Source organism: Erithacus rubecula, assembly GCF_903797595.1.
Source record: "Erithacus rubecula genome assembly, chromosome: 20".
Classification (NCBI taxonomy): domain Eukaryota; kingdom Metazoa; phylum Chordata; class Aves; order Passeriformes; family Muscicapidae; genus Erithacus; species Erithacus rubecula.
The window spans coordinates 8,498,939-8,510,458 of NC_136672.1; the positions used below are offsets into that span (position 1 = coordinate 8,498,939).

The following is an 11,520-nucleotide window of genomic DNA, read 5'->3' on the forward strand; positions in this document are numbered from 1 at the left end:
AGCAAGTTGTGTTTGGTAAGAACTAACAGGATTTTTCTCCATCCTGCTTTATTTTTTCTCTCCCCTCATCCTCCCCTTAAATCCCAACTTCACTTCCCTCCCACTAATGACACTCCCCAGGGCAGTGGGTGAGCTGCAACCTGGAAAGGGGCCACAGCTCTTCCACGAAATCTTCTGGCTTCTGTGGAAGTGTCCATTTCCTGGAGCCAGTCTGAGACAGACAGTGCTCTGCAGTCAGGAGCAGGACTGGAATCCAGTGACCCTTAATCCATAGGAAGTGCTATGAAACTCACAGCAAATCAATTCTCCCTCAGCTGTCTGCAGCCCGAGGTTCTGCCTGCCTCGTGTCAGTGCCATTCCCTGGATCAGTGAGAAGGAAGTGTTTTACAAACACCATGGACAGCTTTGCATACTTGGAGCAGGAATGTTCTTGTGAATGATTTTTCCTGAAATTTCCAGTTTCAGGGGAGGGCACCCCTCCCAGCCTAAGGTGGGGGGGGGGTCCCCCTAATTCCCTCTTAACCTTTATTTCTAATGTTCCTCTAAAGATCAAAGGGTTAATATTTTCCTGTTAGATTTTTTGAGTGAAAGGCCTAACATTTTCCTTTATAGGTCAAATATAACTAAACACAATTAACCTTCATTAATTACTTCTATTTTGACTAACAATGCCTCTTCCCCAATTTACATACCTTCCAAAGCTTAGACCTGTACTTAAATCTACATCATACCTTATCACAACAGAGCTGATAATCCCATATTCAGCAAAAGGTTAACTGTGACCAGAGGTGCCATGGGTTAATTACAGGGACAGACAGCAGGATTCCCAGGCTCCAGGTGAACTCTGCCAGCAACTTTCTGAATGTCTGTGGATAACTTTCTTGTGTCTGAGTTTGCTCTGCTGTAAAACAGATTTAGAAGCAGAAGAGATTTGTGAAATATTGTTGGGTAGTGAATTTCCTTTTCCTGCAAAACTACAGCTGCATCTTGCTGCTGATACACCACTGTGGTCTGTGCATTTTAAATCATTCTGGATAGAGTAGCAGGAAGCAGTTTTACTTAAGAGAATATTTCAGTCTAATTCACAGGAAAAGAAAAAATAGATTTTTACTGCTTTAACCATTTCTACTTTTCCCACATTTTAAGCTATTTTTCCTGCAGGGCAAAGTGAACAGAAATGCTACTGAACTGCAGGGCTGCAGAATCCCAGCTCTCCTTCCAGAGCCTGGCACCTTGGGGAACAGCAAATGGAACAATCAGCCAGGCAGCATCTGCTGCCATCAGAATTTCAGAGGCAGTTACATTTGCAGAGATCTCAGACTGCAATCTTGCCATCACTCCACAGATAAAATAGCATTAGCAACAACTGCATTCCAAGCCAGTTGATGTCAGCAGGGGTCTGTTATTGTTGCTCTCAGCACAGAGGAGTTGGCAGACTGACACATAGGCCACCAGACATTGATTCCAGCCCTTGTCCTGAATGAAGCATTTGACAAATAAAAAGAACAAGCTCTTAAATCTGACTGAGCCACACACCTAAAAAAAAAAAAAAAAAAAAAAATCCCCCCAACTAAATACCAAACCCAACAAAATATGAACCAGGAACAATAATTCTCTTCCACTTTGCTCCTACCATTTTTTGGAAGTTAGAGATGCAGCCTCATGGGTGACTGTGATCCTAACCTCAGAAATAGTTTGCATTTTCTTAGAATAAGAGGTGACTCACCCCAGTCACTTACTCATAATCATTGTAGATTGTTGCTTGTGGAAATACATGCTGCCAACAAGGCTCACTGGTGGATAGGCTGAACACATTTTTCTTGGATAAAAACAAAGCCTCTGCCCCCAGAAAGTTAATTATTAAGCCACTGAGCTGTCAGGCATCTAAAGATTTTGCAGTGTTCTATTATTAACTCAATATATTGGATAAATCTGAAACAAGTAATTCAGGAAAAAAAAAAAGAACTAGAGATAGCACTATTGAACAAGTGTTCTGCATTTACTGTATACAGAGACACAAAAGCCAAATTACTTCCATATGCTAAAGAGTAATTAAATGAGTTGTGTTTTGAAGTAACAGTACTTTTATTTAAAAGGAGCTTTTAAAAAGTTGTATCTTATATTCAGCATTCAACCTGGCCAAACACTTGGGAATTAGCACATAGATGTTTGAGTATCCACGCTGAATGTCCCGAAGTGCAGCTCGGTGTTTTTATTGGGAAAACGGAGCTGATGGCACCTGAGCATTCCCGCGGGATTCTCCCGCCTGCGGCGCGCCCTCTGCCGGCCCCTGCGCTGCCCTGCAGCCGCGCAAAGCGGGACGCTGAGCCCGAGCCCCTGCAACCCTCAGGCAGCCAAGACGGGGAAGGAAAGCCGACTGTGATTGTTTATTTTAGAGAGGTTAATTCTTTCAGTTCTCCACAGCCACACAGAAAATCGTGATTTTCTAACTGATGCTTTTAGGTCCAGTGTAGAGGTGGTCCTTTCCCCTGTGCACAGGTATGACAATACCAGGCTCTGGTCCCAGGAGAGCCTGGGGTGCTCTGTTCTGCCTTTGGCACTGCCCCCAGCTGCTTCCATAGGCCCTGGGTGCCACCTGCAGCCTCACCCTTCAGTCCTGGCAACAGAACACAGGCACAGCTCACCCTGCTTAGAGACACCCACAGTAAGGCTTAGTACATGCTACAGCTTTTTTGAAGTTAATGAAAAACAGTTAAAAGTGATACAGACCAAAGTACAAAGGTCCTAATGAATCAGTTTGGCATGGTGTGGTTTTTACAAGCCAGTCTCCTTTGTGACTGGTAAAATCTGCAACCCCTGCTGAGATATCAGTGACAGCAATGTGTCACCAGGACCCTTCTGAGCTGGATGCAGGAACTCTCAAGAGCTTCAATAGCCCAGCAGAACAATCATTATGGCAGTGACTCACAGAGATTACTCTGCACAAAACAATATTGTTGCTAACAAGATGTATAGGACTGTAGATACAAATTACCTGCTGCCCTTTGTAATGTTATCACAACCCAGCAATACCCAAGCCCCAGAGAAGTCCCAGGATTGGATGTCATCACCAGCAAGTGTGGGATGGGGAGCAGCAGACCTGCCCCACACTAATGAAAGTAAGGGTGACATCATCTACATTAGCAATAGCACATTTAAAGAGCTCTTTGTTAGCAGCACACAAGAGTGAATTCTTCATGCAGCACACCTGATCTTCCCTGCATGGCCAAAGAGTTACACCCAAATCCACTTTTCTATGGATCTGCACTTCAAAATAAACTTGGAAACATGCAAAAGTTGACTAACAGGAGATTCTTCTGTCAGGTTCACCTAGCAGAATAAAGGTGTTATCTTTTTGGTTTGGTTTTGGGTTTTTCATTCCCCCCCACCCATAAAGTTTTCTCCACCTTTATTAATAAAGTGATATGCTATGGTCCAATAAAGTCATGTTTATGAAACATCTAACCCTGAACTTCGACCTCTCCTGCACCATCATTGGAGCTGGAGACACTCAGAAAACTGAGACAATAGTTATTCCAGCACATTTGACTCTTGGGAGATTCAAGTTAAATAGCTCAATCCAAGTTTTTTTCCAAAAAGCTGTAAAAAAGAACGACAGTTCTTCCTCTCCACCTCAGTACTCTTACTCCTCCAAACCCCACCCTCTACAACCCCTTTGAGTGACAAAATAGTGCCCTGTAAGTAATGACTTGAGAAGTTAAGCACAGCTGATTCCAAGACAAAGCCTTCATTTTTTGCTCTCTAGGGCAGGCAACTGCTTCAAAGCATTTCCTGTGCTCTATCCTAAGGGCACCTGAACATGCATAGAACTGATTAACTGCTATACTTACCTCTCATCCAAACTATTACTTATAGTTAAGTAGAACTGCTAATCTTTAAGTATTTCTCCAAGAGGTTGAAGTTAGTTTAGCTCAGTTATGCACAAGGTAAAATGAATCAGATTTCTATAGGAAGTACCTGGAGAGAAGCAGCAGTTCCTTTGTCCTGCAATAGAAGGCTGCTGTATGCAGAAATCAGAGCTTGGGATGACCAAGCTGTTTTAAATCCACCATCTTCAGCATTGAATCTCTCATGGTATAGTGCTGATTGAATCTCTCATGGTATAGTGCTGCATTCATGTCATCATCTATTTTTGACTAAGTTTACTTACCCCATCAGTCAGCTGTAAAGAGAGCAAGTGACACAGTTCAATTTGATGTACTAATAACACTTTATTGAACTTCAAGTCTTCTTTAAAAGCCTGTTCAGTGTATTTATTACTGCAACAGGTCATGTAGAAGGTAAGAGGTTATGGGGAGGCTGCAGAGCAGTGGCTCAGTGCTTTGTGAGAGGCCTGAATTGCTCACATGCATTCTTTCCCTGGACAAGACAGAAACAGGAAGTATTTACAAGTATACCTCAAAGAATGAGGTTTACACTTAGAAATTCACACATATATATATATAGAGTTTGAACTGTTCAAGTATGTTTCAGTTGGACAAAGTGCTACAGACACAGAAAAACCAGTAAAGGCAAGAGGAGCTATTAAGACAAAGAAGTGGCAGTCATTTGTGTGCTAAACCACTTGTAGGTGGTTGCAGCATATGCAAGACCTAGAAATTGAAAGAATTTGGGGTACTGTCCTGGATTTGGAAAGTGTAGCTGTCAGCTGTAGAGTCTGGTACAACATTTTGGTCTTCCTCCTCCTGGAAGGAAAGAAAAGAAAAATGTTGAAATAGCAGTAGCATTTGAATCTAGTAGTCAATGCTGGAATAGAAAATAAAAGTGGAAAGGACCCCTGAAGCTACTTACTTCTGCTGAGAAATATTTCTCAATGATAGTGGATGAGGCTCTGTACACTTGTTCATTTTCATGTGACTGGAGAGCTTCAATTCTGTCTAGACCCCCACACTCCTCAATCATGAGGCAAAGCTTTTCAGTCTCATTAATCTTCTCAGCAGCCTGCAACAGATAAGTATTGAATAACCTCCAGAAAGATACATAGCAGCAACTACTGAAGAGCCATTAGCAACAAAAAGACAATCAAGCATACTGCAACCACATACCAAGAAGATGTTGGAAACTGCATCCAAGATAACAAGCACAGTTTTGCTGTCTTTAGTTGAGAGAAGATTCAGTAGGGGTTCAAGAACACCAGCCTGAACAAGGTACACAATCTGGTCAATTGTTCCACCACTTGTATAGTTTGTCACAGCCCACACAGCTTCCTTCTGAGATTTGAAATCTCCCTGTGAAGGTAAAAGTAGAGTGTTTGAACACAAAAGTAATAGGAAAAGGCTCAACATAGTAAATATAATCTTTGTTTACCTTCCTCAGAATACCAATGAGATAAGGCACAAGCCCGTGGTCTACAACTCGCTGGATCTGATCCTGACGTCCAGCAGTGATGTTGGACATTGTCCAGGCTGCTTCTTTCTGAATGTTGTTTTTATGATGAGAAAGGAGACTTGGAAAGACAGCCAATGCTCCTGAGTCAATAACAATCTGTGTCTGCTCATCAGTACCAGTGACAATATTTCCTATGGCTCTTAGTGAAGGAGTCTGAAACAAAAATGCATGGAATACTCAGGAAAATTGCTCAAAACCAGATTAGATTGTAGCAAACACTATACTTGATGGCCATCCACTCTAACCTTCTCAGTTAACAGCATGACTTGCTATGTACAATGGGGTTTGGGCTCTTCATTAGCATTCCACAGGCAGACACCAATGTCTGCATGCAGAGACTTCACCTTCCAAACAACCTGCAAACAACCACCCATCAGAGAGCTTAGGCAAACTACCTGCTAAATACTAATGCAGTTGTATTATGCTCTAATTACAGTGTGCACATAGCACACTTGTGAACACTGTCCCTAGAATTTGGATCTGCAACAGCACTTGAAAGGCAAGCTTTAGTGAATGTTGACTGTTGTGCTGGCCTGTGAGGTAAATCCAATGATTATATAAAGCAGCTTGATAGTCATCACCAGCAGCAGCCTGTCTCATGTGGGACAACACCCAGGCAGGAGAGAAACTGATGTCTCACTTCACAAAAACTAGAACAGGCACCTGACTCATGGGTGAAAAGAATCATTCAGTTCCATGGACACTACTCTCCATGGTTCTAGCCACGATTCAAATCAAGCAATGGCAGCATATCCAATCACTTACCATTATTGGCAGATCACTACATCCCAGGAGTCTCACAAGTTGTGGCACCAATCCAGTTTTCACAACAACTTCTATCCTGTCATTGGAACCATCTGTGAGGTAGGAAATTGCCCAGCATGTGTCTGCCAAGACCTCAGGGTCATCGTGGTGCAGGAGCCGGACAAGAGTGGGCAGGATCTGCTGGATGGCTTCAATGGGAGGTGCAGGATTCTTATTGCGACACAGGTTGGAGAGGGTCCACGTCACATTGCGCAAATATCCAGACTGCCATGGTGGAAATGAATGGTTAGCAATGGTTCAGCTAGGCTCTGCTCAGTACCTGTTCCTTGAATCACTCTGCACACTTACAGCCAGGGAAGAGAGGTCAGGAACAGCCAGGAGACTCAGCAGTGGCTCGATTGCACCATATTTAATAACCAGGTCTCTGTAGGCAGAACCATCCCCTGGAGAAAAAAAAAAAACAATAAAAAAAGCCAGGTGAAGACCAGAAAAAATGGGACGTGTACACAGAACCACTGTGTGTTAAGAGCATTCATTCTTCTACTCCTTAAGGACTGGATAAAATAAGAAGGAACAAGAGGACAAAAGGACTACTGCCATGGTTAAGTCACATGACAAGCATGTTCAATCAAGCCACTGAGCTTCACCTTTTGTGTTGGAAGAAGAGGCAGAGTTTTCTATACAGCTTTTCCTAAGAGTTCCTAACCATGCACAGTCTTGCATGTTTCTTTGGAGAAAAATCTAAGCCCTATACTAGAACAGTTTTCCCCACCATATGGAATTTGAAATGCATTATAATCATCAGCTGCATGATAGGTGCTGCTGAATAATACTGATGGCATGACAGCTTAACTGAGAATTCTACTGCAAGGTATAATAAATACTTTATAACTAATTAAAACACTAAGCACAAACTTTAAGAACATCCCAACCAAACAAGGCTTTTAAACAAGATAATACTCTTTGTGTGAACATTCACTGTTCCCTAAGGCACAGCCATTGGAAATCCTAATACAGCAGGTAAAATATTTAGCTATATTATTTATTTGGACCATTTTTTTTAAAGACTATCTCCAACATTGCCAGATCAAGTAACCTTGAGAGAAGCATGAGAAACTTCAGAGTACCAATACTTATCAGCAAGCAGCCATTATTTGATTCACTGCTTCCTGCCTTCCCCCACTTAGTGAACACACAGAGCAGAGCTCATTGCTGAGTCACAAAAACACTGAGATGTCTGAAAAAGGGTTGTGTTGTAGCATGGTTAGAGATCCACCAAACATGAGCTGAAATCTGGAAGCAGTGCTCACAATACAACCCACAGATTGTGCCAGGCATTTCATAAGGTCTGAAGACAAAGTTTCCTGCAGCTTGCTCTGCAATGCAGGGCATGTCATGACTGGAAAGGCACTGGGGCAGAGCTCCCAGGCAGCTCAGCACAGGGCATGGCAGAGCAGGAGTGATGTCCTCCCACCTCAGACAAGGGCACAGGTTTGAATTAGAAGTGTGCAGCACATGGACATACCTGCAATATTCCCCAAGGCCCACACAGCCTGCTCACTGATGTGGGTGTGTGGAGAGGCTAAGAGGGAAATGAAGGCTGGAATTGCCCCTCCATCCACCACTGCCTTGGTTTGCTCTGATGTGCCAGAGGCAATGTTGGTGAGTGCCCAGGCAGATTCAAACTGGATGGGACTGCAGTCTGCTCTGCCCAGGAACGAGACAAACTTTGGGATCAAACCAGCCCGAATTATGTTGTCTATTGGGGGTTGCTTCTCTCTTGAGAGGAGTTTCCTAAGGAGGAAGGTAAACAGGAAACATTATTTTTGCCTGCAGACATCTGAACAACAAATTATGGTCATAAAAGCACCATATAAAAAAAAGTTTATCATTGTCTTAACATTCAGAGAAGGCAACACAACACAACATGAAAAAGAAATGCAGACAAGCTGAACACTGGCTTTCTAGGCCTCTGTTAACACTGGCTTTGGCAGGTCTTCACTATGTGAGAGGTTCTGCTCAGACTCTGAAGTAAAGCAGACCTGCAGGAGTCACAACACATCTGAACTGCTAGAGGCTTCTCAGCTCAAAGAGGTTAATGACTGCCAGAAGCAGCACTGCAGCAATGTGCAAGCTTATTAAAGGATATTTTCGATTTGGAAGGAGTAACAAACTTTGCAAACTTCAAGCCCCAGTCATCTTACTGTTCACATTATTCTAGGGTGGATTGCCACACTCATACATATCAGAACTAAGTGTTAACATAGTTTAAAAGGTACCTTTGCTATAAGAAAGAGTTTACTATAGTTATTCCTTCAAATCTGTGGTGACTGTTAAATTTGCCACCACTAAAGTAAATTATTTCTCCCTACTAAATTATTCAGGAACTTTAAAAATTCAAAAGCCACGTGGTTTCAATAAAATTAAGTTATGGGTACCTCAACATAGTATATAAGATAGTGTTTGTTGAAATATTGCTTGATAAGAAAGACATAAGCAGCCAATTAGGCTCATAAGCCAATTCTCTCACCTTGCCTAGTTATTGGCATGCACAGCTGAATCTGGTTCCTCTGAACTGCTTACCTGGCTGCTTGAGTAGCCTGTAGCTGAAGCTCCATATTATTACTATTAACACCTTTGACTATTTCTTCAACTGACCAATGTGCCAAAACCTGCACAAGAAAACATTACTTGAGTGCTTCACTGAGACATTCACATGCATCCCCAACCACAGAGAGCTCTTACACAATACCACCAGTAGGCCCCAATTTACAGCCACTTCCCTTAGTATCACCACCATGCAGTATTTCAAAATCTCACCAGCTACAGCTTCATCTGGTTACCTGAACTGCTGAAAGCTTTTCTAACCAAATGCTTCATACCAGTTATGCTAGGCTTAAAATGTAGCTGCAGCCAGCTGTGTGTAGGAGTGCTGTCCATTAGAGGTGATAATACAGAGCTAAGTTGTTAATCCAGACATAGTAGAACTGTCCTGCCCTCGAGAAGGGATTCATGCTGATCTGGCTGCAGGACCTTAGACTGCAAGACCCTCCAATTGTGCCTATTCCGAGTGCCCACTCACCTGGTTGCCTCTATTCTCTTGAAGAGGAGAAGTAGCATCGTCTGGTAAAGTGCTCACATTTCTTCTTTTAAGCATCTGGTCATCTTTCTTAGCTTTTCTCAGCTCCACATTGACTTCAATGCGTCGCCTCCTCATTTCCTAGAGGATAAACACTCAGAGTAAGCTCTTTGCTTTTAAAACTTAGATTTTAAGAGACAACGGCTAGCTAAAGTATTAATTGCAACAGAGCACTCACCGTGCTGTCCTTTCCTTTGTTCTTGAATCTGTTCAATCGAGCTGATGGTGTATTTGCATTCTCATTAGTAGACATCTTGCTTGTTAAGTTTTTGAGTGGGAAAGATAAAAACAAGCCTGAAAACAGAACAAAGAAACAGCAAGTTTACTCCACAAAAGTTAAATTTTAAAAGTTGGATCCATACTCAAGAATGAGAGTAACTTGTTAGCATTAATATTGTAACCAATATCTGACTTGATCGACAGCTGTCTCTTTAAGCAGCCAGATGCTACAGCAAGCTCCAGCATCAACACAAGAGCAGAAGACGCAGTCACACGATTTTAAGACACACCAATACTATCAGTTATTATTTTCAGGAGCAAGATATAGATTTTTCTTTCCACAGACACCACACTCGAGTTGTTAAATACCATTTTCACTATCACGTACCTGTGTTGCACAGGATCCCACCCAGCCCCACCCCGACCTTTTTGGACGAGAACAGGGAGCTCTCGCACTGGGAAGGACCCCGACGAGCGTTTGCCGGCTACATAACAACGGCTACACGGGTACTCCGCACCTCGGCTACCCTCAGCGTAACCCACTGCATAAGAACTGGCTTAGCTCCAGCCACAGTCCCGCCAGAGCGACAATCCGCACTAGGATACACCAGCCCCGTCAGCCTCAGAGCAGATGGCGGAAACGCGGGAGGCTCCGGAGAGAGGCCCCGGCAGGGATTACCCGCGGTGCACGAGCCTTTCCAAGAGAGGAGAGCAGGGCCCGGGTCCCCGCCGCCCCACGCCCAGCTCCTGGCCCCGATGCCGGCCCCGCACCTCGGCCAGGACACCAGCGATCACTCCACTGCTGCCGCACGCTGCCACTGCCCACGGCCGGCCCACGCGGCATTTAAATTTCCCGCGGCCGCGCTCTGCCATTGGCCAGTTCGAGCCAAAGCAGCCTCCTGATTGGTCGGTTTGAAAGCAGCCCGGCTCGCGATGACGGGGAACGCCCCCCCAGGAGTGCCGGTCGGAAGTGACGTCTTACAAGGCCCGGTACTACAGTTCCAGGCGGGCCCCGCGCCGCCCCACGGAGGTTTGCTGGCACTACCCGCGCGAGGCACGCCGGGAGCTGTAGTGCACGGGGCCGGGCTCGGTGATATCCTGGGATGTGAGGGAATTGTGTCCCTGAGGGATCTCGTTCTGAGCCGTTTGGGGTAGAAAAACCCATTCCTCATACAGAGCGCAGATTCTGCCTCAGTAATCAGTAGGGCACCGCAGGCTTCCCCTGGGACAAGGGGAACAAGTGACAGAACGAGGGAGAATGGCTTCAAACCGAGAGTGGGTTTAGATGGGTTACTGTGAGGAAATTCTTTCCTGTGAGACCCTGGCACAGGATCCCAGAGAAGCTGTGGCTGCCCCATCCATGGAAGTGTCCAAAGCCAGGTTGGATGGGGCTGATAGTAACCTGGGTTAGTGGAAGGTATCTCTGCCCATGGCAGGGGGTGGAACTGATCAGCTTTAAGGTCCCTACCAACCCAAACCATTTTGGGATTCCATGGCTCCATCCCTCACTTATTGCCTCTGAGAAATGTGCACAGAAATGCGAAGAAAAGGGGGTTTGAGATTGCAGTTGAAAACAATTCTACAACCATCAGGGAAAATGAAAACTGAGTCATACAGAATAACAAAAGAAAAGGATTCCTGCCCCCATGGCATGGCCTGAAAAGGGATGGGATTGTTTCCGATGAGTTTGGCCTGCTCATGAGGGATGGAGTAAAAAAGAACACCTATTTTTGCAGGAGATATAATTCAAACCATAAAACTGGGAAAACACGACTCTGACATTTTGGGACATAGTCTATAAGGTATAACACAGAGAAGTGTCAGGTATGCACATCGGTATGTCTGTGTGCTAAGCCATCACATTAAACCACTTATCACATTAAACCACCAATCTGTAGGTGAACACAGGCATGGAGGATGTTTGCTGAGGAAGAGGAATTACCAGTGACATCTCATATAGCTTGTTTTGGGCCTTACAGTGTAAAAAA

At 44.2% G+C, this 11,520-nt stretch overlaps 1 protein-coding gene across 3 annotated transcripts in view; it reads right to left on the reverse strand.

Moving 5' to 3' along the window:
- Positions 1-4,212: 4,212 nt before the first annotated feature.
- Positions 4,213-11,520, reverse strand: part of KPNA2 (karyopherin subunit alpha 2) — an 8,006-nt gene continuing 698 nt past the window's right edge. The window contains exons 1-11 of one of the 3 annotated variants that reach the window (XM_079323578.1): positions 10,304-10,413; positions 9,492-9,607; positions 9,257-9,394; positions 8,758-8,846; positions 7,700-7,968; positions 6,523-6,617; positions 6,175-6,438; positions 5,329-5,562; positions 5,067-5,249; positions 4,813-4,962; positions 4,213-4,706 (exon numbers count right to left, since the gene is read on the reverse strand). In XM_079323578.1, coding sequence (XP_079179704.1) covers positions 4,614-4,706; positions 4,813-4,962; positions 5,067-5,249; positions 5,329-5,562; positions 6,175-6,438; positions 6,523-6,617; positions 7,700-7,968; positions 8,758-8,846; positions 9,257-9,394; positions 9,492-9,607; positions 10,304-10,376 — 1,704 coding nt within the window. In that variant the 5' untranslated portion in view covers positions 10,377-10,413 and the 3' untranslated portion in view covers positions 4,213-4,613. Of the gene's footprint in view, positions 4,707-4,812; positions 4,963-5,066; positions 5,250-5,328; positions 5,563-6,174; positions 6,439-6,522; positions 6,618-7,699; positions 7,969-8,757; positions 8,847-9,256; positions 9,395-9,491; positions 9,608-10,050; positions 10,414-11,520 lie in introns of those variants that run through there. The other 2 variants (XM_079323579.1, XM_079323577.1) reach the window with 2 other exon arrangements.